Source organism: Dreissena polymorpha, chromosome 3, assembly GCF_020536995.1.
Source record: "Dreissena polymorpha isolate Duluth1 chromosome 3, UMN_Dpol_1.0, whole genome shotgun sequence".
NCBI lineage: Eukaryota > Metazoa > Mollusca > Bivalvia > Myida > Dreissenidae > Dreissena > Dreissena polymorpha.
This window is the reverse complement of record NC_068357.1, coordinates 6,614,929-6,641,201: the sequence shown is the minus strand read 5'-3', so window position 1 is coordinate 6,641,201 and position 26,273 is coordinate 6,614,929. Positions and strand designations below refer to the sequence as shown.

Sequence of the window (26,273 nt, the reverse complement as noted above, 5' to 3'; positions counted from 1 at the left end):
ATCGGATAAAAGTATGTGTGCGCCACAAACAAACATTGACCTTTTAGAGTCAACAACAGGTATACTTTTCTTGACAGAAGACTTACATGCCTTGTAGTTCAAATGACACACACTGACGTTTTTAAATATTATACAAAGATACTCATTATGTATGTAATTGCGTTTGGTTAGTAGGGGTATTGCAAATTCATGTTCATTATTTTGAAATGGACTGCTTTTCCACATGATAAATTAATACAGTATTACCAGCATTTATTTCCAAAGCAGGCCTAGTACTTTACGGAACTACTAGTAAGGTTGTGTCAAATCGTTTATTACATTACTGAAAAAGCACTTCAAGACCACATCTGTCAGGTGAAATTGCGCTTTGTGAATTTTGCTTTATTATACATGCTTGGAGTTATATCTAAAAAAAAATGAACCTGCTGTGTCACTTAACTATACTCATATAATTCGACATGTTTTTTGTGCAGCTTATTAGTTTGGTCCATTTGTTTTCGACATTCGTTTAGTTTTGAGATCTAAGTTGAATGTTACATATAGTTTTCATACACACAAATCTAGTTCATTTTAACATATTTATCTGCTCAACTAAAATGACTTTAAATGTTTACTGTTTACTACAAATCGATACTGTTTTTTCGATCGTCGATTAGTCTGTGTTCACAGTTCACGTTTGTTTGATTGGATTAAAACACAAAGTGTACAATAGCATCGTTTTCTTCTTAATAGGTAAAACAAATTGTGACTTATATGTAAAAATATATTAAAAATTTGTTAGTGTAACTATAAAACTTAAACAAAACAAATGCATTTAGCTTACTTTCTATGAAATCTAGAATGTGTGTAGTTGATTTAATACGTCAGAATACGCCAGAATACGACCTTGAAACTGACATGGATGAAACAATTAAGTCAACGTCAAGTATTCTTCATTAAAGTGGATTTGTTTATATAGTTATATGTGTCAAGAAAATACAAACAAATGTTTCTAGCCACTAGCCAATTATAAACTGTTTATGTTTTAAATTGATATTCAATTGAAGACTTATGTTTTGAAATCAAATGGTAATGTGTTTGATTTTTGTTTTTTATCCTTTAAGTGAAGGTTCTCGACACATCGAACTGCTCAAAACATTGCATATCATCCATGGTCTGTGGTAAGTTTTCTTGAATGTCTGACTGTGGTTTGAAAATGATTTGTTTTCTTTCTAATGAAGCATCGAACTTGTTAAATTCTTACTAGTGAAACATCGATCTACACTTGTTCGGCGATTCTCTGGATTATATGTTTTACAAAACAAAGATTGTAGATCAATTAAAACAATCTTTTATATCTATAGTATTAAACGCGTTTAAATAATATTCATTGTTATATGTGGAATAGCTCATTGCAAGATCATCAGAATTTGCTGATATGGAATTTAATTAATGGTTACCTATTTCTAGTTGACTCATTTCATTTACTATTAATAATTAACCAGTTGATTCTTGTCAAATTACATGTGTTGGTAGTGAATATTCATTTCCCGCATAAGGTTTATTATTTGTTTACTAAAACCGACTTTTTTTCGATCGTCGATAAGTTGCTGTGATCATTGTTCAATGTGTTTACAGTTCACGTATGATTAAATCCCTTAGCACACAAAGTGTACACTTGCATTTGTTAATGTTAATAGGTTAAATAATCAGTGACTAATAGATAAAATATGTTTTTAAAGATATTAAATCAAATTATAAAACGTTAAAAAACTCAATGCATTTAGTTTCTTTTCTGCAAAAAACTATCTACACAATATGTGTTTGTTTTAATCCGCCAGAATACGATCTTGACCCACCCTGTGATGAAACATTTGAGTCAACGTCAGTTATACTTTATTTCATTAGATTTGTTGATATACTTATATATTTAGCAAATTAAAAAAAATGTTCATAGTCAAATGTGACCTGTATATGTTTCAATTTGATATCCAATTGAAGGTGCAATGTTTAAAAAAAAAACAAAGTGAAATGTCTTTTTATGTGTTTTGAATATCCTTTTAGCGAAGGTTCTCTACAGATCGAACAGCTCAAACCATTTCATAACTGCAATTAACGATGGTAAGTTGATTTGAATGTTTGACTACAATATCGAATTAATTGTATTCCAACTAATGAAACATCGAATCAACACTTGTACGGCAATATTTTGCATATTATGTAAATCAAATAAAGATTGTACACCAATGACTTTTGAACAATCGCTTATATAACACAATGCTTCATTTCATTTGCTATTTCAAATATACCAGTTTCTTGTTGTCAAATTATTATATTTTCGGGTAGTTAATATATATTTCCAGCATAAGCTTTGCTATGTGTTTACTACAATCGATCCTTTTATAGATAGACAATTAGTTGCTGTGCTCATTGTTATGTCTGTGTTCACAGTTCACGTATGATTGAATACCTTAAAACACAAAGTATACAAAACCATTGTTTTAATCTAAATAGGTTAAATAAACTGCGACTTTAACAAAATACTTTTTAAAGATGGTAACTTTACCGATACAGCTAAAACAAAATGACTCGTGCATTTAGTTATTTTATATGAAAAACTCAACCTATAATGTATGTGTTTTTTCATCCACCAGAATGCGATTTTTGCCCAACACCGGATGAAACAGTTGAGACAATATCAGGTATACTTCATGAAATTTATTTGTTATATATATCAAGAAAATACTAACAAACGTTGCTTCAAGTCAAGTTTGACTTAGCGAAGGTTCTCTGTAGATCGAAATACTCGAGACCAACTCTCTATGGTATGTTGATTTGACTGTGTGACTAAAATGTGTTCTTAGAATTATTTGTATGCTTAATGATGTAAAAGAATTAACATAGAATTTATTGTATTTTAAGTAAACTAATAGAACATTGAACCTACAAATGATATAATGAATAAACAACTAAAACGTGTACACCAGTGACTCTGGAAAAAGCTTTTCTTTCTTGAGGATGAAACGCGTTGAAATATTACACTTGCGTATCTATTGAAGAGGTCTAATGCTTTATTGAAGCTTAACATGACATGTGCTGCTATAGAATTGTATTGCTTTTTAAGAATTGCTGTTTTCTAAATCCCGTTTGCTCTTTCCAACATAACAATTGCTTGTTGTCAAAGTATATTTGCTGTACTAAATATGTATTTACACCATACAGTTGGCTAATTGTTTACTGCAAATCGATAGACTTCGATCGTCGATAAGTTGCCGTGGTCATTGTTAACGGGTTCAAAGTTCACTTATGATTGAATTCCTTAAAACAAAGTGTAAAATAGCATTGTTTTATCTATTTGAGTTTTCGTTGTTTTTGGTCTAATTTGGTTAGAGTTAGGACTCGCCATTTTAAACTATTTTCGAAATAGATCACGTGCTCGTCTTGCAGAAGCAAGATGTATGATTAACTATTGCTGATTTTTTAGGGTTTGTTATAATAAAATATGTGATGCAGTGGTTTGACATTTATATAATTAAAAATAACATGTATGGGAAGTTGAATCAGGAAATTCTCTTTTTTTTATCGTCTTTGGTTCATTGTCGATAGAAAAGTAGGCGAAAAGAAAAGTATATATATTGTTCAAAACAATATTCATAATCACCTTTCGAATTCCCACATTTCAGTGAATCATTCAACTAATATTAAATATAACGTCTCTTTCAGTAATATCAACTCAAAATTTTCCACAACACTTAAACCTATACTCTAACAATAGTAACATTGTTTTAATTCCTGAGGTGTATTTGTATATCTTCCCAATTATATATTTACTGGAGCTGTACCACTTCTAAACTTTGCTACAGCCCTTCTATGCCTTTTATATTATACAAGTAAACAATATGGTTCAACCTCATACATTTGCTTAAAAATTCTATAAAATCTAAGTTTGTTTTGTCCATCTCCACTACGAGCTCTTTCTCTATTTACATCTTGTAACCATGACCCCTTATAGTCTTCAAAAATCGTGTTTTCAACAAAACCTTCAATTTCTCGCTTGCTTAGAAAGAACTCAGTGTAAGTAAACCTATTATTAAAATTTAAAACACCAGTTTTTACAATTCCTACCTTTACATAGGTATGACCATTCAAAAACCTTTATATTTAATCTATTTCTATCCATATTAACAAGTCTTCACCACTGATATGTTACTTTTCTTAATCTTACAACACATTGATAGCCAGCCAATATCCCCGTTTACGGCGGGATTTGGTTTGTATTTACCAACATTAAGAAAAAAATCTAGCCTCTCTATGCTGAATCGCATTTATACAACTGTAATCATCATTGCCCCAAATTGAAGCTTCGTAAAGTATGACTGGAACAACAGTGGATTCAAATTGTTTCGTGAATGCCTGGATGGGGAATCCCTCAATAGATTTGGATTTGGCAATAAGCAGTCCAAGGGCTCTATTGGCTGACTGAGCAACATTTTTTGCTGTGAATTGCATAATTCAATTGCTCAGTAAGAACAATACGTAAATACTTATACTGTGCCATATAATCTAATGGATTATTACCATAAATAAAAACGTTCTGACATCTTTGGACTGACTCATTTCTGAAGTGAACAATATTAGATTTTCTACTGTTTATACACATATCATTATTCTTACACCATACACCAATTTCATTCAACATAAACCGTCTTCCACATTTTGTGCTAATAAAACTATATCATCCGCATAAAGTAAAATCGAAACTGTTTGATCAGCTATCTTGAAACCAAGTGCATCAATCTTTGTTGTTAGATCATTAAAACAGATATTTAAAATCATTGGTGAGAGTGGACACCATTGTTTTAGACCTGTTTTAACAGAGAACCAGTCAGTAAGGAAACAATTAATTCTAACTGAGCATGTAACATTATCATACACAGACCGAATAGATTCAGTAAATGACTATTTATTCTAATACTTTCGAGTTTACTCCATAAAATGTGGCGATTCACAGCATCGTAAGCCTTACGTAAATCAATGAAAGCACACACTGTTGATAATTTCTTCTTTTTTCTAGTATCAATAATACTCGTAAGAGTTGCCAGGTGATCAATTGTACTCCTCGTTTTCCTAAAACCATTCTGACCTTCAAACAATACTTTTTCTGACTATTTGCTTTGTAAGCTTATCATGGAGTAAAGAACAATAGGTTTTATATACAATATGGTAAATGGTAATACCTCTATATTGCTGGTAGAACTTTTCGGTATAGGATTTATAATACTCTTATCCCAGCTTTGGGGGATTTTTCCTATTCCAAAACAGTAATTTAAAAGCTTGCTCAGACAGTATACAAAAGTGTCATTTCTAAAGACAGCTGCTGGTAATTCATCATACCCTAATGCTCTATTTTCCTTTACATCAAAAATAGCTTTCCTTACATCTATCATTGAAAAATGATCATAAAAAATGTCATTATCAACAGCCACATTCTCTACAACTATAAAATTGGCATCCTTACTAATATAATTTGCCGTTGTATCACTAACAACATTCAAAAGGTTACAACAATCATTTTTCCATCTGTCAAAAACTTTCATCACATCATTTGTTAAATTACCTGATTCATCTGCTACTTCAAAAGGCAGACCATTACTTCGGTTATCTCTGACTCCTATTCTTCCAATTGTTTTCCAAAAATCTACCTTATTATTCTCAGCTTCATCTATACGTTTTTCTTGAAGTTGTACCCAATATCGTCTTTTTGCTCTCTGAACCTGTTTATCAAAATTTTTCCTTTTTTGAACAAATCAATATTTAAGGGTTAACCAAGAAGATGTGGAACATTTAACCCAATTACCTTCTGCTTCACTCATGTCATTCCATTACCTTTGCAATTCCTCATTCCACCAATTATTTTTACGTTTTTGTAGCACTACGTTCGAATTTGATAATTACGGTCTTTGATGGGAGTTTCAAACTAATTTCAGTTTTGACATCAGCACAAAAAATATATATCATAGATGTTATCTATGTTCTTTTGCACATCCACATTTGTTTGCAACACATTAAACTTTTCTACCACCACATTCAAAAACCTTTCGCCTTCAGAAACAATTTGGCGGATTGTACGAGTGTCATATACATTTTTATTCTTTCTAATATTGACCTTACCGCTCTTGTCCCCAAAACATTCATTTGAGACAATTACATTCTTTAATTTAACATCGCACATTAATACAGATTGATCTGGAATAAGTCTACTTTCCGTACCATTTTCAGCAATATCAGACACCCTGACAACTTCAAAGTCTGACAACATATCAATATTCTCATAGGGGACAACAATATAATCAACAGCATACACACCTTTATTTGACACACATGTAAAGTCATTGACTTTTGAGTATCTTCCATTTACTACTCGACAATAACAGTCAATTAAAAAGTTACAAAATAGTTCACAATATGATTTCTTTGTATAATCAACAAAATTTCTTTCTGGTAGAACATCATTACCTTCAATGTAATCTGGCATATCTGCAATTATCTAGCATTAAAATCGCCTTAAAGGTAGAAATTACCCCTTTTTTATACTCGTATACGTCAGTTAACAAGTCATCAAAAAATTAATTTGCATTTACATAACGTGATTACCCCATTGGAGGAAGATAGTAAGCACAAATATTAAAACATGTTTGAACAATCTTTGACTTTAAAGAAACACACAAAATACCCTCGTAATCATCATCTAAAATGTTAACATAAAATGTGTCTAGTTCGTTCTAACGTTAGAACCACTAGTATAACTGTTTCTTTGGAATTGGCTGCCTCTAAATCCGTTGCTGTACCTTGTTCTGGGACTGTGTCTGTTCTTGTTGTCATCTTCTCGCCTTCTGTCATATGACCTGTCATTGTATCTACACGGCCTATCACTATTCCGGTTTGAGTCATCAGAGTTTGTATCGTGATAGTTATTTCTACGTTGCCGACTTTGCTGCTGCCACGGATTGGCTTCGCTAGTCGAACTATCTTCGGAAGCGCGAGGTTGACTAGTTTGGTTGTTATCTTCTTGACTGTCTTCTAATACAAGGCGATTTCCACGGAGCTAAAGCCCTGAAACACAAAGGCTTTTAATTCATACTTTCAGGTTTCTGTTATTGTGTCGCAGCTCTTTGGTTTGGTCCGCGTTGACATACACGTTCTCATACTTTAAAATATCGTGTAGCTTACTTTTTTTTTCAGAATTTTCATTTTTTCTTAATCACTTTACACTTTGAAAATTATTGCATCTGGTTCGTCATTGAAACCCTTTTTTCTTTCTGCTTGTACACATGATATATGTGTGAGCTGCAACCCATTATGCAGCAGATCATTCACTACCTTTTTGTGTCTTCCCGTTCCCTTTCAGGCATTTTACGAATGCATAGGTTGTATCGAATTGATGCGTCCTCAGCATCTCATGACCCAACTGATTTCATTTCGTCAATTTGTTGTTGCAAACATTTTACATCTTGACATAAAGTGTCAATGTGAAGCAGTGTGTGGTAGTTAAACTGTACGAATTCATGCAACATATCGCAATTATCCCAGAGTCAATGCTTTAAGGTGATAATGCACACAAAACGATATCAGTGTGCTTGGATCGGATGTGCAAGTTCGTATTTTAGTAAAGCAATTTGACTCACCATTTAATCTCTTTGAAAAAGGAATTAAATTTGTATTATCATAACTATTATTATTATTATCATTATTATTATTATTATTATTCTTATTATTATTGTTATTATTATTATTATCATTATTATTATTATTATTATTATTATCCTCCGCCATAGGCGGGGGGATTTTGTTTTGGCGTTGTCCGTCCATCCGTCCGTCCGTCCGTCCGTCCGGCACTTTTGTGTCCGAAGCCATATCTTGGAAGAGCTTTGGGGGATTTCCTTGAATATTGGTATGAGTATATATATGGATAAGAGGATGGATGAACGCCAAATGGCATTGCACACCATCGAATAATAACAGAGTTATGGCCCTTTGTATCTTGAAAAAAATGCTTTTCTTGTGTGTCCAGAGCCATATCTTGGAAGTGCTTTGACGGATTTCATTGAAACTTTGTATGAGTATATATATATATATATAAGAGGATGATGCACGTTGGCGTTGTCCATCCGCCCAGAAAACTGTTGTGTCCAGAAGTATAATGGCGGGGTATATCAATTCAACGAATTTGCTTGTTATTATTATTATTATTATTATTATTATTATAAGTGTTATTATTTTATATTTATTTAGTTATTTATTATTTTTTCCACATTTTATATGATCAGGTTCATCGTGTGGTTCCGTAAAAAGCTATGCGTCAAGGCGCGATTCAACTGCAGGTATGTTTGTTTGTTTCGTTTTTTGAAGCAGTGCATCCAAGGATAATTTTGAGATATTAGAAAACGTATCTTAAAGTTTTGCTTTTCATTCAACAAATCTATGCAATTTTTCGAAACAGCTATTCCAATGAGCTACGTTAAAATCAAAACATCATGTTAATGACGTATAACGTTCTAAAATCGTATTCGTATCGTGTTAACTACAAAATTCGGTTGTAACTGAAACTTGTCATAAGATCTTTGCTTAAGTTGTGACAGATACGTATTGTTAAAAACGAAAAAACACAGACAGTTTATGGGAAACGTATGTGTCTATGAATTTTACTTCTTTGAGTTAAGCATCAAGTTTTTACATGAATAAAGGAAGTCATCACGTGTTAATTAACAGATAAAGACATGTTTTACACGATACAGTTTTTGTAAGAGTTTTTTTCTTTTTATTATGCCCCCGAAGGAGGGCATATAGTGATCGGAACGTCCATCTGTCCGTCCGTCATTCCGTCAAACTTTGCGTTTAGGTTTCTAAAAATGCTCATTACTTCTATGTCCCTTGAGATATAACCTTCATATTTGGTATGGATGTGTATATGAACAAGGCCTTTCCATACGCAAAATTTGTTTACCCGTGTGAACTTGACCTTGAACTTAGGGTCCGCGTTTAGGTTTCAAATTTGTGTTTAGGTTTCAAAAAATGCTAATAACTTCTATGTCCCTTGAGATATAACCTTCATATTTGGTATGCATGTGTATATGGACAAGGCCTTTCCATACGCACAAAATGTTTACCCCTGTGACCTTGACTTTGATCTTAGGGTCCACGTTTAGGTTTCGAAATCTGCGTTTGGGTTTCGAAAAATGCTCACAACTTATATGTCCCTTGAGATATAACCTTCATATTTGGTATGCATGTGTATATGGACAAGGCCTTTCCATACGCACACAAATTTTGACCCCTTTGACCTTGACCTTGAACTTAGGGTCCGCGTTTAGGTTTCGAAAAATGCTCATAACTTCTATGTCCCTTGAGATATAAACTTCATATTTGGTATGCATGTGTATAGACAAGGCCTTTCCATACGCAGAAAAAAAATTGACCCCTGTGACATTGACCTTGAACTTAGGGTCCGCGTTTACGTTTCGAAATCTGCGTTTAGGTTTCGAAAAATGCTATAACTTCTATCAAAGCGTTTATAAAGGGCATATGTCATCCTATGGTGACAGCTTTGTTTAATATGGTAATATATGGTAACATATTACCAACTGCATTTGTAACTATCTTATTTTTAAAAACCACGAGTTTTGCTTTCTGTGTTTTTTTTTTGTTTTTTTGTATCTAACATATTTTTTTCTGCTTATTTATTTTTTGTTTAAAATCACGTGACAATATATATGTGCAATTGTACATATATATATTTATATATATATATATATAATCAAACACAAACAGTCAGTTTACATGAAACGCAGGCGTCTATGTATTTTACGCTTTTGAGTTAAGAATAAAATTATTACATGAATTAATTTACTCATATCGTTTTATTAAATCCATTACGACATGTTTTACAGTGTTGATGTTGTTGTTGTTGTTGTTTTTTGACAGCGATTTAAAGCTTTTCGCCTTTTATTTCCTATTTTGACGTTTGAATGCTCTAAACATGTGTTTCTTTTTTAGTCATCATCCACCACATATGTTACATTAGTTTATTCTTACCCTGTGTACGCAAATGTAATTTCGTAATTATTGCGTCGAGGTATTTAAATATCTTTTTTTAATATAATGGTTGACGTGTTGGATGGTATGAAAGTGGGCAACATGACAACCAACCAGAACGACGCATATATATTCGATGGGCCGATAACATGGAATAACGATAGATTCTTCGTTTTCTCGAACTCGGATAATGAGATGCAACATAAACGCATGACGGATGATGAATCTGGTAACTCGACGCTGGTGGTGAAACCGTAAAATTACCAAACTTAAACATGTGATATACATCTGTGTAAAATGACAACTGTTATGCTCATTACACCTTTATTTACAAAATGAGAAAACACACACCGATAACTCATATTTTATAACAATTCATTACAATTGTTTTATGAATTTTAAGTAGCATGATTTTGACATTATTTCGAAATGTTTGGCGATTGTGTTTAAAGGATCCCGTCGAATATTGCTAATAAGATTAATTTAATTTTCGCGCAAATTATGATGATATTTTATTAGTTTCATTGTTGTTTCTTTGTGAAATACCATCAATCGTCCATATATAACCATAAAGATCAGAAGATTTATGTTTTAAATAAATGTGTACAGGATATAATAATTTCATTTTAATTTGAATCCATATAATAACATGTTTTATTGATTTGATTTTAGAGAGCGTCTTGTGTAACAGGCCTGGAACACATGTAGAGGAAGATAAAAACTACTCTGATCCAGTTCTTTCTCCGAATGAACTGCCACGCGATGAGCAAAAAACATGTGGTAAGTATATGAATAATCGTGAATGATTTCAATATTACCCACCCGTCATCAATAATATTAGAAAAGTATTGGCAATTTTTTGACACGAGGTTAAAGCATAAGTCCCTGCTATCAGGGAAGATGCATGTGCACAGCTGCCATACATTTGTCTATAAACACATTGTACGAGAATATATATTGCGACTTCTAGCAGATATTCCCGCATCGCATGTTAAATTCGATTTATAAAATGTAATTTATAGTGAAGAGAGATAACATCAACAAAGCGCCTTATCCTCTTGCAAGAGAAACGAACCCCGTGTTTAATGAACAACGGCGTTCTACAGGAGAAAGATGTCTCCCTTATTAACAGATTGTATTCAGAGGCGCCACGTGACGGCAAGGCTTATATTCTACTGTTAGAAACAATCAAAGATAGACATTTACGTTGGTACTTGCATTAAAGCAGAGTGGCCAAAAATGCGTTGTTGATATTCTCGACATTCAAGAACTTCACTCGGGTTAATATCGTATTTTGATTAAGCAATTAGTTATGATTTTGAATAAATGTGCATTCCTTGAGATTGATTTGTTTGAAACAATACTCCACGTTTTTTTGAAGTTGTACTTTTTTATTGAAACCCATTTTACACGTTTAATTACACTTAAAGCGTTAATATAATTGCTAAATACTCATTCATTAAATGACCTTCAATATTTTCATGGTTTTGTACAATTTAAAGACAAAATGACGCAAAACAATTTTAGTAAATTTATTTGCAGTAGATATAGACGAAAATGCATACAAGATAAACCCTTCCGAGCTACAAGAACTAACGTTTAGAGGTCGCTCTTCGTCAAATAATACAGGCTTATCGGATAAAAGAATGTATGTGCCACATACAAACATTGACCTTTTAGAGTCAACAACAGGTATACTTTTCTTGGCAGAAGACATACATGCCTTGTAGTTCAAATGACACACACTGACGTTTTTAAATATTATACAATACTCATTATGTATGTAGTTGCGTTTGGTTAGTAGGGGAATTGAAAATTCATGTTCATTATTTTGAAATGGACTGCTTTTTCACGTGATAAATTAAAACAGTATTACCAGCATTTATTTCCAAAGCAGGCCTAGTACTTTACGGAACTACTAGTAAGGTTGTGTCAAATCGTTTATTACATTACTGAAAAAGCACTTCAAGACCACATCTGTCAGGTGAAATTGCGCTTTGTGAATTTTGCTTTATTATACATGCTTGGAGTTATATCTAAAAAAAATGAACCTGCTGTGTCACTTAACTATACTCATATAATTCGACATGTTTTTTGTGCAGCTTATTAGTTTGGTCCATTTGTTTTCGACATTCGTTTAGTTTTGAGATCTAAGTTGAATGTTACATATAGTTTTCCTACACACAGATCTAGTTCATTTTAACATATTTATCTGCTCAACTAAAATGACTTTAAATGCCTCAAAATGTTTACTGTTTACTAAAAATCGATACTGTGTTTTTTCTATCGTCGATTAGTCTGTGTTCACAGTTCACGTTTGTTTGATTGAATTAAAACACAAAGTGTTCAATAGCATCGTTTTATTCTTAATAGGTAAAACAAATTGTGACTTATATGTAAAAATATATTTAAAATATGTTAGTGTAACTATAAAACTTAAACAAAACAAATGCATTAAGCTTACTTTCTATGAAATCTAGAATGTGTGTAGTTGATTTAATACGTCAGACTACGCCAGAATACGACCTTGAAACTGACATGGATGAAAAATTAAGTCAACGTCAAGTTTTCTTCAATAAACTGGATTTGTTTATATAGTTATATTTTTCGAGAAAATACAAACAAATGTTTCTAGCTACTCGCCAATTATAAACTGTTTATGTTTTAAATTGATATCCAATTGAAGATTTATGTTTTGAAATCAAATGGTAATGTGTTTGTTTTTTTGTTTTTATCCTTTAAGTGAAGGTTCTCGACACATCGAACTGCTCAAAACATTGCATATCATCCATGGTCTGTGGGAATTTTTTTGAATGTCTGACTGTGGTTTGAAAATGATTTGTTTTCTTTATAATGAAGCATCGAACTGGTTAAATTCTTACTAGTGAAACATCGATCTACACTTGTTCGGCGATTCTCTGGATTATATGTTTTACAAAACAAAGATTGAAAATCAATTAAATTAATCTTTAATATCTATAGTATTAAACGCGTTTTAATAATATTCATTGTTATATGTGGAATAGCTCATTGCAAGATCATCAGAATTTGCTGATATGGAATTTAATTAATGTTTACCTATTTCTAGTTGACTCATTTCATTTACTATTAATAATTAACCAGTTGATTCTTGTCAAATTACATGTGTTGGTAGTGAATATTCATTTCTCGCATAAGGTTTATTATATGTATACTTAAACCGATCCTTTTCCGATCGTCGATAAGTTGCTGTGATCATTGTTCAATGTGTTTACAGTTCACGTATGATTAAATCCCTTAGCACACAAAGTGTACACTTGCATTTGTTAATGTTAATAGGTTAAATAAGCAGTGACTAATAGATAAAATATGTTTTTAAAGATATAAAATCAAATTATAAAACGTTAAAAAACTCAATGCATTTAGTTTCTTTTCTGCAAAAAACTATCTACACAATATGTGTTTGTTTAAATCCGCCAGAAAACGATCTTGACCCACCCTGTGATGAAACATTTGAGTCAACGTCAGGTATACTTCATTTCATTAGATTTGTTGATATACTTACATCTTTAGCAAATAAAAAAAATGTTCATAGTCAAATGTGACCTGTATATGTTTCAATTTGATATCCATTGACGGTGCAATGTTTAAAAAAAAAGTGAAATGTCTTTTTATGTGTTTTGAATATCCTTTTAGCGAAGAATCTCTACAGATCGAACAGCTCAAACCATTACATAACTGCAATTAACGATGGTTAATTGATTTGAATGTTTGACTACAATATCGAATTAATTGTATTGCAACTAATGAAACATCGAATCAACACTAGTACGGCAATATTTTGCATATTATGTAAATCAAATAAAGATTGTACACCAATGACTTTTGAACAATCGCTTATATAACACAATGCTTCATTTCATTTGCTATTTCAAATATACCAGTGTCTTGTTGTCAAATTATTATATTTTCGGGTAGTTAATATATATTTCCAGCATACGCTTTGCTATGTGTTTACTACAATCTATCCTTTTATAGATAGACAATTAGTTGCTGTGCGCATTGTTATGTCTGTGTTCACAGTTCACGTATGATTGAATACCTTAAAACACAAAGTATACAAAACCATTGTTTTAATCTAAATAGGTTAAATAAACTGCGACTTTAACATAAATACTTTTTAAAGATGGTAACTTTACCGATACAGCTAAAACAAAATGACTCGTGCATTTAGTTTATTTTATATGAAAAACTCTACCTATAATGTATGTGTGTTTGCCCAACACCGGATGAAATAGATGAGACAATATCAGGTATACTTCATGAAATTTATTTGTTATATATATCAAGAAAATACAAACAAACGTTGCTTCAAGTCAAGTTTGACTTAGCGAAGGTTCTCTGTAGATCGAAATACTCGAGACCAACTCTCTATGGTAAGTTGATTTGACTGTGTGACTAAAATGTGTTCTTAGAATTATTTGTATGCTTAATGATGTAAAAGAATTAACATATAATTTATTGTATTTTAAGTTAACTTATTGAACATTGAACCTTCAAATGATATAATGAATAAACAACTAAAACGTGTACACCAGTGACTCTGGAAAAAGCTTTTCTTTCTTCAGGATGAAACGCGTTGAAATATTACACTTGCGTATCTGTGGAAGAGGTCTAATGCTTTATTGGAAGAGGTCTAATGCTTTATTGAAGCTTAACATGACATGTGCTGCTATAGAATTGTATTGCTTTTTAAGAATTGCTGTTTTCTAAACCCCGTTTGCTCTTTCCAACATAACAATTGCTTGTTGTCAAAGTACATTTGCTGTACTAAATATGTATTTACACCATACAGTTGGCTAATTGTTTACTGCAAATCGATATACTTTTCTATCGTCGATAAGTTGCCGTGGTCATTGTTTAACGGGTTCAAAGTTAACTTATGATTGAATTCCTTAAAACAAAGTGTAAAATAGCATTGTTTTATCTATTTGAGTTGTCGTTGTTTTTGGTCTAATTAGGTTAGAGTAAGGACTCGCCATTTGAAACTATTTTCGAAATAGATCACGTGCTCGTCTTGCAGAAGCAAGATGTATGCTTAACTATTGCTGATTTTTTAGGGTTTGTTATAATAAAATATGTGATGCAGTGGTTTGACATTTATATAATTAAAAAAAAACATGTATGGGAAGTTGAATCAGGAAATTCTCTTTTTTTTATCGTCTTTGGTTCATTGTCGATAGAAAAGTAGGCGAAAAGAAAAGTATATATATTGTTCAAAACAATATTCATAATCACCTTTCGAATTCCCATATTTCAGTGAATCATTCAACTAATATTAAATATGACGTCTCTTTCAGTAATATCAACTCAAAATTTTCCACAATACCTATACTCTAACAATAGTAACATTGTTTTAATTCCTGAGGTGTATTTGTATATCTTCCCATTTATATATTTATTGGAGCTGTACCACTTCTAAACTTTGCTACAGCCCCTCTATGCCTTTTATTTTATACAAGTAAACAATATGGTACAACCTCATACATTTGCTTAAAAATTCTATAAAATCTAAGTGTGTTTTGTCCATCTCCACTACGGGCTCTTTCTCTATTTACATCTTGTAACCATGACCCCCTTATAGTCTTTCAACAAAACCTTCAATTTGTCGCTTGCTTAGAAAGAACTCAGTGTAAGTAAACTTAATATTCAAATTTAAAACACCAGTTTTTACAATTCCTACCTTTACATAGGTATGACCATTCAAAAACCTTTCTATTTAATCTATTTCTATCCATATTAACAAGTCTTCACCACTGATATGTTACACTTTCTTAATCTTACAACACATTGGTAGCCAGCCAATATCCCCTTTTACGGCGGGATTTGGTGTGTATTTACCAACATTAAGAAAAAAAATCTAGCCTCTCTATGCTGAACCGCATTTATACAACTGTAATCATCATTGCCCCAAATTGAAGCTCCGTAAGTTATGACTGGAACAACAGTGGATTCAAATTGTTTCGTGAATGCCTGGATGGGGAATCCCTCAATAGATTTGGATTTGGCAATAAGCAGTCCAAGGGCTCTATTGGCTGACTGAGCAACAATTTTTGCTGTGAATTGCATAATTCAATTGCTCAGTAAGAACAATACGTAAATACTTATACTGTGCCATATAATCTAATGGATCATTAACATAAATAAAAACGTTCTGACATCTTTGGACTGACTCATTTCTGAAGTGAACAATATTAGATTTTCTACTGTTTATACACATATCATTATTCTTACACCATACACCAATTTCATTCAACATAAACCGTAAGTCTTCCACATTTTGTGCTAATAAAACTATATCATCCGCATAAAGTAAAATCGGAACTGTTTGATCAGCTTTCTTGAAACCAAGGGCATCAATCTTTGTTGTTAGATCATTAAAACAGATATTTAAAATCATTGGTGAGAGTGGACACCCTTGTTTTAGACCTGTTTTAACAGAGAACCAGTCAGTAAGGAAACAATTAATTCTAACTGAGCATGTAACATTATCATACACAGACCGAATAGCATTCAGTAAATGACTATTTATTCTAATACTTTCGAGTTAACTCCATAAAATGTGGCGATTCACAGCATCGTAAGCCTTACGTAAATCAATGAAAGCACACACTGTTGATAATTTCTTCTTTTTTCTAGTATCAATAATACTCGTGAGAGTTGCCAGGTGATCAATTGTACTCCTCGTTTTCCTAAAACCATTCTGACCTTCAAACAATACTTTTTCTGACTATTTGCTTTGTAAGCTTATCATGGAGTAAAGAACAATAGGTTTTATATACAATATGGGTAATGGTAATACCTTTATATTGCTGGTAGAACTTTTCGGTATAGGATTTATAATACTCTTATCCCAGCTTTGGGGGATTTTTCCTATTCCAAAACAGTAATTTAAAAGCTTGCTCAGACAGTATACAAAAGTGTCATTTTTAAAGACAGCTGCTGGTAATTCATCATACCCTAATGCTCTATTTTCCTTTACATCAAAAATAGCTTTCCTTATATCTATCATTGAAAAATGATTATCAAAAATGTCATTATCAACAGACACATTCTCTACAACTATAAAATTGGCATCCTGACTAATATGATTTGCCGTTGTATCACTAACAACATTCAAAAGGTTACAAGAATCATTTTTCCATCTGTCAAAAACTTTCATCACATCATTTGTTAAATTACCTAATTCATCTTCTTCTTCAAAAGGCAGACCATTACTTCGGTTATCTCTGACTCCTATTCTTCCAATTGTTTTTCAAAACTCTACCTTATTATTCTCAGCTTCATCTATACGTTTTTCTTGAAGTTCTACCCAATATCGTATTTTTGCTCTCTGAACCTGTTTATCAAATTTTTTCCTTTTTTGAACAAATCAGTATTTAATGGTTGACTTAGAAGATGTGGAACATTTAACCCAATTACCTTCTGCTTCACTCATGTCATTCCATAACCTTTGCAATTCCTCATTCCACCAATTATTTTTACGTTTTTGTAGCACTACGTTCGAATTTGATTGTTACGGTCTTTGATGGGAGTTTCAAACTAATTTCATTTTTGACATCAGCACAAAAAATATATATCATAGATGTTATCTACATTATTTTGCACATCCACATTTGTTTGCAACACATTAAACTTTTCTACCACCACATTCAAAAACCTTTCGCCTTCAGAAAAATTTGGCGGATTGTACGAGTGTCATTTACATTTTTATTCTTTCTAATATTTACCTTACCGCTCTTGTCCCCAAAACATTCATTTGAGACAATTACATTCTTTAATTTAACATCGCACATTAATACAGAGTGATCTGGCATAAATCTTCTTTCCGTACCATTTTCAGCAATATCAGACACCCTGACAACTCCAAAGTCTGACAACATATCAATATTCTCATAGGGGACAACAATATAATCAACAACATACACACCTTTATTTGACACACATGTAAAGTCATTGACTTTTGAGTTTCTTCCGTTTACTTCTCAACAATAACAGTCAATTAAAAAGTTACAAAATAGCTCACAATAAGATTTCTTTGTATAATCAACATCATTTCTTGTAGAACATCAATACCTTCAATGTAATTTGGCATATCTGCAATTATCTAGCATTAAAATCGCCTTAAAGGTAGAAATTACCCCTTTTTATACTCGTATACGTGAGTTAACAATTCATCAAAAAAATAATTTACATTTACATAACGTGATTACCCCATTGGAGGAAGATAGTAAAGCACAAATATTAAAACATGTTTGATCAATCTTTGACTTAAAAGAAACACACAAAATACCCTCGTAATCATCATCTAAAATGTTAACATAAAATGTGTCTAGTAATGACTTTTTTCACCAAAATTCCTTCTCCGCCAGACCCTAATCATGCCATGTCAGTGTAGAAATCATTCTATTATTACTAAAAAATACATAATTATCAACATAAAGCTCACAATTTCCCTTTAGATGTGTTTCTGCAATAGCATGTATATCAATATCATGCTTACTTAAACAATTTGCTCTAAAAATAAAATTTAACGGGTACAATATTGTCAGACCATACATTTACATTCCGAAACCCAAGCTTAACCTAGTAATAATATATACGGTCATTATTACTGTATCTACTAGAGTATTGAGTGTAAAGATTGTTCGTTCTTTCGTTAGAACCACTAGTATAACTGTTTCTTTGGAATTGGCTGCCTCTAAATCCGTTGCTGTACCTTGTTCTGGGACTGTGTCTGTTCTTGTTGTCAACTTCTCGCCTTCTGTCATATGACTTGTCATTGTATCTACATAGTCTATCACTATTCCGGTTTGAGTAATCAGAGTTTGTATCGTGATAATTATTTCTACGTTGCCGACTTTGCTGCTGCCACGGATTGGCTTCGCTAGTCGAACTATCTTCGGAAGCGCGAGGTTGCCTAGTTTGGTTGTTATCTTCTTGACTGTCTTCTAATACTAGGCGATTTCCACGGAGCTAAAGCCCTGAAACACCAAGGCTTTTAATTCATACTTTCAGGTTTCTGTTATTGTGTCGCATCTCGTTGGTTTGGTCCGCGTTGACATACACGTTCTCATACTTTTAAATATCGTGTAGCTTACTATTTGTTTTCAGAATTTTCATTTTTTGCTAATCACTTGACACTTTGAAAATTATTGCATCTGGTTCGTCATTGAAACCCTTTTTTCTTTCTGCTTGTACACATGATATATGTGTGAGCTGCAACCCATTATGCAGCAGATCATTCACTACCTTTTTGTGTCTTCCCGTTCCCTTTCAGGCATTTTACGAATGCATAGGTTGTATCGAATTGATGCGTCCTCAGAATCTGATGACCCAACTGATTTCATTTCGTCAATTTGTTTTTGCAAACATTTTACATCTTGACATAAAGTGTCAATGTGAAGCAGTGTGTGGTAGTTAAACTGTACGAATTCATGCAGCATATCGCAATTATCCCAGAGTCAATGCTTTAAGGTGATAATGCACACATAACGATATCAGTGTGCTTGGATCGGATGTGCAAGTTCTTATTTTAGTAAAGCAATTTGACTCACCATTTAATCCTTTGAAAAAGGAATTAAATTTGTATTATCATAACTATTATTATTATCATTATTATTATTATTATTGTTATTATTATTATTATCATTTTTATTATTATTATTATCCTCCGCAAGGGGGGATTTTGTTTTGGCGTTGTCCGTCCATCCGTCCGTCCGTCTTTCCGTCCTTCCGTCCGTCCGTCCGTCCGGCACTTTTGTGTCCGAAGCCATATCTTGGAAGAGCTTGGGGGATATCCTTGAAACTTGGTATGAGTATATATATGGATAAGAGGATGATGCACGCTAAATGGCATTGCACACCATCGGATAATAACGGAGTTATGAAAGAGGATGATGCACGTAGGCGTTGTCCATCCGTCCAGAAAACGTTTGTGTCCAGAAGTATAATTGCGGGGTATATCAATTCAACGAATTTGCTTGTTATTATTATTATTATTATTATTATTATTATTATTATTATTATTATTATTATTATAAGTGTTATTATTTTATATTTATTTAGTTATTTATTAATTTTTCCACATTTTATATGGTCAGGTTCATCGTGCGGTTCCGTAAAAAGCTATGCGTCAAGGCGCGATTCAACTGCAGGTATGTTTGTTTGTTTCGTTTTTTGAAGCAGTGCATCCAAGGATAATTTTGAGATATTAGAAAACGTACCTTAAAGTTTTGCTTTTCATTCAACAAATCTATGCAATTTTTCGAAACAGCTATTCCAATGAGCTACGTTAAAATCAAAGCATCATGTTAATGACGTAAAACGTTCTTAAATCGTATTCGTATCGTGTTAACTACAAAATTCGGTTGTAACTGAAACTTGTCATAAGATCTTTGGTTAAGTTGTGATAGATACGTATTGTTCAAAACGAAAAAACACAGACAGTTTATAGGAAACGTATGTGTCTATGAATTTTACTTCTTTGAGTAAAGCATCCAGTTTTTACATGAATAAAGGAAGTCATCACGTGTTAATTAACAGATAAAAACATGTTTTACACGATACAGTTTTTGTAAGAGTTTTTTTCTTTTTATAATGGCCCCGAAGGAGGGCATATAGTGATCGGAACGTCCATCTGTCCGTCCGTCCTTCCGTCACACTTTGCGTTTAGGTTTCTAAAAATGCTCATTACTTCTATGTCCCTTGAGATATAACCTTCATATTTGGTATGGATGTGTATATGAACAAGGCCTTTCCATATGCAAAATTTGTTTACCCGTGTGAACTTGACCTTGAACTTAGGGTCCGCGTTTAGGTTTCAAATCTGCGTTTAGGTATCAAAGAATGCTCATAACTTCTATGTCCCTTGAGATATAACCTTCATATTTGGTATGCATGTGTATATGGACAAGGCCTTTCCATACGCACAAAAATGTTTACCCCTGTGACCTTGACCTTGATCTTAGGGTCCGCGTTTAGGTTTCGAAATCTGCGTTTAGGTTTCAAAAAATGCTCATAACTTCTATGTTCCTTGAGATATAACCTTCATATTTGGTATGCATGTGTATATGGACAAGGCCTTTCCATACGCACACAAATTTTGACCCCTTTGACCTTGACCTTGAACTTAGGGTCCGCGTTTAGGTTTCGAAAAATGCTCATAACTTCTATGTCCCTTGAGATATAAACTTCATATTTGGTATGCATGTGTAAAGACAAGGCCTTTCCATACGCAGAAAAAAAAATCGACCCCTGTGACATTGACCTTGAAAATATTTTTTTCTGCTTATTTATTTTTTGTATAAAATCACGTGACAATATATATATGTGCAATTGTATATATATATAGTCGAAGTACTTTGTATAAGTCTTGAATAAAAAATCTGTCTGTCTGTCTGTCTGTCTGTCTGTCTGTCTGTCTGTCTGTCTGTCTGTCTGTCTGTCTGTCTGTCTGTCTGTCTGTCTGTCTGTCTGTCTGTCTGTCTGTCTGTCTGTCTGTCTGTCTGTCTGTCTGTCTGTCTGTCTGTCTGTCTTGTTTCTTCTTATATTGAAGTTTATTTTCAATACACGTGTGCTTCTTTTCAGTTATTGTCCACCATTAAATGCTACATAACTTTATGCTTACCCTGTTTAAAAATGTGATAGCCTCACCATTTCGTAATTTTTTTTGTCAAAACATGAAAATCGCTGATTATTCTGCCTGAAAGTCGGCAACACGACAACAAAACAGAACGACAAATATATCCGCCGGAAAGACATCACAAAATAACGACAAATGCCATTCAGCTTAAATTCGTTATTTCGAAATACGTTAGGTCGAATATCTGGCTAATTAGTAGCGTAGACGAATTTGTCTTTTTATTTTATATTTAATCATGTCCTTCATCGCGAAGTTTTTAACTCGAATCGTCGGAAAAGACAAAAGTGATGCTTCATTCCTTCCTTTATTTCCACACGTATTATTTTGTATGTTAATTTTTAAAGGGACCTGTTAACAGATTTTGGCCTGTTTTTAAGTTTGTAATTCAATGCTTTAAATTTATAAATTTAAGCATTGTTACTAAATATATCTAGTATAAAACAAGAAAATAATTAAAGAAAGAAAAAAAGGTAATCCATAACTTGGATCGAACCACTTACCATTGGAGAAAAAGTCTAGCTCTGAAACCACTCGGCCATCCGTGCTAATTACAATCAAACACAGCCAGTTAACATGAAACGCAGGCGTCTATGTATTTTACGCTTTTGAGTTAAGAATAAAATTATTACATGAATTAAGTTACTCATATCGTTTTATTAAATCCATAAAGACATGTTTTACAGTGTTGATGTTGTTGTTGTTGTTTTTTTTTACAGCGATTTAAAGCTTTTCGCCTTTTATTTCCTATTTTGACGTTTGAGTGCTCCAAACATGTGTTTCTTTTTTAGTCATCATCTACCACATATGTTACATTAGTTTATTCTTACCCTCTGTACGCAAATGTAATTTCGTAATTATTGCGTCAATGTATTTAAATCTCTTTTTTTAATATAATAGTTGACGTGTTGGATGGTATGAAAGTGGGCAACATGACAACCAACCAGAACGACGCATATATATTCGCCGGACCGATAACATGGAATAACGATAGATTCTTCGTTTTCTCGAACTCGGATAATGAGATGCAACATAAACGCATGACGGATGATGAATCTGGTAACTCGACGCTGGTGGTGAAACCGTAAAATTACCAAACTTAAACATGTGATATACATCTGTGTAAAATAAAAACTGTTATACTCATTACACCTTTATTTACAAAATGAGAAAACACACACCGATAACTCATATTTTATAACAATTCATTACAATTGTTTTATGAATTTTAAGTATCATGATTTTGACATTATTTCGAAATGTTTGGCGATTGTGTTTAAAGGATCCCGTCGAATATTGCTAATAAGATTAATTTAATTTTCGCGCCAATTATGATGATATTTTATTAGTTTCATTGTTGTTTCTTTGTGAAATACCATCAATCGTCCATATATAACCATAAAGATGAGAAGATTTATATGTTTTAAATAAATGTGTACAGGATATAATAACTTCATTTTAATTTGAATCCATATAATTACATGTTTTATTGATTTGATTTTAGAGAGCGTCTTGTGTAACAGGCATGGAACACATGTAGAGGAAGATAAAAACTACTCTGATCCAGTTCTTTCTCCGAATGAACTGCCACGCGATGAGCAAAAAACATGTGGTAAGTATATGAATAATCGTGAATGATTTCAATATTACCCACCCGATAAGATCAATAATATTAGCAAAGTATTGGCATTTTTTTGACACGAGGTTAAAGCATAAAGTCACGTAAGTAGAAAAGTGTATTCTATGTTTGTACAAACATACGTTTATTAAGTTGCTATCAGGGAAGATGCATGTGCACAGCTCCCATACATTTGTCTATATACACTTTGTAAGAGAATATATATTGCAACTTCTAGCAGATATTCCCGCATCGCATGTTAAAATTCGATTTATAAAATGTAATTTATAGTGAAGAGAGATAACATCAACAAAGCGCCTTATCCTCTTGCAAGAGAAACGAACCCCGTGCCTCATCTACCTTTTACCAATTCAACGGAACAAAACACTGGTACGTTTGTATTCAATCACAAATGATTTCCGTAATTTGTGTTTTATGCTTATGGTTTTATATTTGACATTATGCTTTATAACAATTCTGCTACACGTGTTTTCTACATGATGATACGTCTGGCTTAAGTACGATTTTGTGTTGCTTCCATTATATATTCTAGAGTGCACCATTTCATTTCATGCAAAATGCAGTTGTCAGATTTACATAATGTATGCTCTTTAGAGTATTATGTAATTTTTATCCGACAAACTGTCGACAATTCTGTTCAGATGTTGAGACAAGACCTCAGACGAGAACTGATACCGCCAATAACCACAGCGACAGCGGTCATTCAGATGTCTTCCAATATTTAGAAACTGGACCAATAGACATTAAACGTATTACTAAATTAAGCGTTGAAGAGCTACACAAATATGTAGAAAATGTAGAAAATGAAAGAGCTGTTCACAAAAAGAAGGCGGAGTTAATACAACAGTTGATAGAGAAAATGAAAGGATTGAGCTCGGACAAGGACATGATGATTAGTTATGTAAAGGAATTGGTAAATACGGACAAACGGTTGAAAACTCAACAAAGTTACATCGAAAGTGAGTATCGTATTTTCTCTCTGTTTACAATGTATTTATATGAGCCATCATGTGACGCGTTATAAAACATGTTTTTGTCGTGTTTAGATATTGCAGCAGATCAAGAAGACATGCAGAATCAAGATGCATACCCATCCAACGGCATTTATTCTGCAAAACAACTGGAAATCCAAAATACAAATTCGAATATACCACAGGACGTATCGGAATGTGTTGGGGTTAATTCGGTTTTAACGGGAACAAATGGCGAACGAGAAAAAACCCGAGAACTATCATCCAAAGATTCGGCTATTTACAGCTGCTCACAATCGCAGATGTACCCTATAACGTAAGCACATGAACGTAACAATAAACATTTAACCCACATTAACGAAGTATTGGACAGCACCCACAATTTTCACTTATTAATCTTAGACATTATTACAGTTTCAATTTACACTTTGAGATTTTTCTAACGCAACACCTATTCAAATCAATATAGCCCCTTTATTATTGAACGGATTTTGTTGAAATTTGGACTCAAACTAATTCAACACATATCTAATAATCCAAGCAAATTTAATTGAAATCGATCAACAATAAAATATCAAACATAACAAATTTAAAAAATCATTGCAAAAGTTAAATAAGCAAATCGTGCATCGTAAAATAATATTGGTAACTGTAAAACGCATCAACTTACTTGTCTTAATGACAGACCGACTTGTAACATTGCGCTCATACAAGCCATATTGTTTTTCTAATTAATGTTATGTTTTCCAGGTGTCAAAAGCCACCTAGAATTATGCAATAAATTTAAATCGGAATTGCGCGCTGAACTACACTTGATGACTTTTCGAACGCATCATTTTTCAAACTTAAATATCTCAATTATGAGTAAGAATTTTCATTTAAAATTATACATGTGATCGTTTGACTACAATATGTACAAGCAAACGATGAAATCATTCATCCGTGACGATCGGATGCTTCAGCAAGTGGGGAAGGTAACCTGCAACATGCCGATTGCGCTGTTGCGCTCCTGAAATTTTTTATACGAGACATATTGATTTTTAAATTGATTTTATGTTTCCTGGAGTATCAACCCACCTTAAATGAAGAAATTGAAATATAATTAGAATCGTATCGAATTTCACCATTTTCGCGTGCACAAAAATTACACCACACATACACCACGTGCAAAAGCGCCTAATTGTCACAGATGAATGATTTTATCGTATTCTTGCACAGAATATAGTCAAATGATGACATGAAATTTTAAATAAAAATCTAAAGTCATTACTGAGATATTTAAGTTTGAAAAGGGTTGCGTTAGAAAAGTCTCCAAGTGTATATAAAGGTGCATGTTATTTTGAGACACGTAAAGGATTTTTGCTATTTTAAAAATGTAGTTGCAAAATCATAAACATTTGCGATGATGTATACGTTTTAAGATCAGAGAGTTTGCTAGTATTGTTGGAAATGGTAAGCTTCACAGTTTTTTTAAGAATTCATCACTAGCAAACAAGATCTTCAACGTGTTTAAAAAAACGAATAAATACAATAAGCATTTTAAGTAAGTTTTCATGTTAAGTCAATTTTATTATTGAAGGGTGCAACAACATATTTTAAGTGCGATATGTGGGACACTTGTTATGTTTTCAAGAGCGTTGTATGTACTGTAACTGTTATACCCTCAAACTGCTTAACATAAATGTGCGCGCGTGAAACTGATAAACAATACATACGTGTTGTATGTTTATTTTACGGCACTTGATGCAGGTATAATAACATAACTATTGGTGCTCTGTGTTATCTATTATTTAGTTTGTTTCGTTTAGAGGCACACCTTTGAAATAAGATATATATTTATAAAGACGATTTTAATGAAGCTTGTGTAAACATATACACTGTTTAATTCACATTGTACAAGCTTGCAAAACTT

The 26,273-nt window shown here is 32.6% G+C and overlaps 2 protein-coding genes across 3 annotated transcripts; both read left to right on the top strand.

The window, feature by feature from the left end:
* The first annotated feature begins 1,033 nt into the window (after positions 1 to 1,033).
* Positions 1,034 to 25,221, top strand: LOC127872829 (uncharacterized). The gene is made up of 8 exons (XM_052416248.1): positions 1,034 to 1,160; positions 2,634 to 2,681; positions 20,214 to 20,267; positions 22,652 to 22,810; positions 23,256 to 23,363; positions 23,661 to 23,759; positions 24,032 to 24,349; positions 24,437 to 25,221. Exons 1-8 carry the CDS (start codon positions 1,151 to 1,153, stop codon positions 24,679 to 24,681), a joined length of 1,041 nt encoding a protein of 346 aa, XP_052272208.1. The 5' UTR covers positions 1,034 to 1,150; the 3' UTR covers positions 24,682 to 25,221.
* On the top strand, positions 9,859 to 12,110 carry LOC127872836 (uncharacterized). Of its 2 annotated transcripts, none has more exons than XM_052416258.1 (3): positions 9,859 to 10,300; positions 10,744 to 10,851; positions 11,614 to 12,110. In XM_052416258.1, the coding sequence occupies exons 1-3, from the start codon at positions 10,138 to 10,140 to the stop codon at positions 11,799 to 11,801; spliced, it is 459 nt and encodes a 152-aa protein (XP_052272218.1). In that variant the 5' UTR covers positions 9,859 to 10,137; the 3' UTR covers positions 11,802 to 12,110. The 2 variants fall into 2 exon arrangements, with proteins under 2 accessions (XP_052272218.1, XP_052272220.1); XM_052416260.1 differs by lacking the exon at positions 11,614 to 12,110 and adding an exon at positions 11,094 to 11,401.
* Positions 25,222 to 26,273: the final 1,052 nt, after the last annotated feature.

Coding starts and splice junctions, on each gene's coding strand:
- LOC127872829 (XM_052416248.1), top strand. Junction 23,364..23,660: donor CGATGAGCAAAAAACATGTG/GTAAGTATATGA, acceptor TGTAATTTATAG/TGAAGAGAGATAACATCAAC. Junction 24,350..24,436: donor TCAACAAAGTTACATCGAAA/GTGAGTATCGTA, acceptor TGTCGTGTTTAG/ATATTGCAGCAGATCAAGAA.
- LOC127872836 (XM_052416258.1), top strand. CDS start 10,138: ATGGTTGACGTGTTGGATGGTATGAAAGTGGGCAACATGACAACCAAC. Junction 10,301..10,743: donor CATGACGGATGATGAATCTG/GTAACTCGACGC, acceptor ATTTGATTTTAG/AGAGCGTCTTGTGTAACAGG. Junction 10,852..11,613: donor CGATGAGCAAAAAACATGTG/GTAAGTATATGA, acceptor ATTTATTTGCAG/TAGATATAGACGAAAATGCA.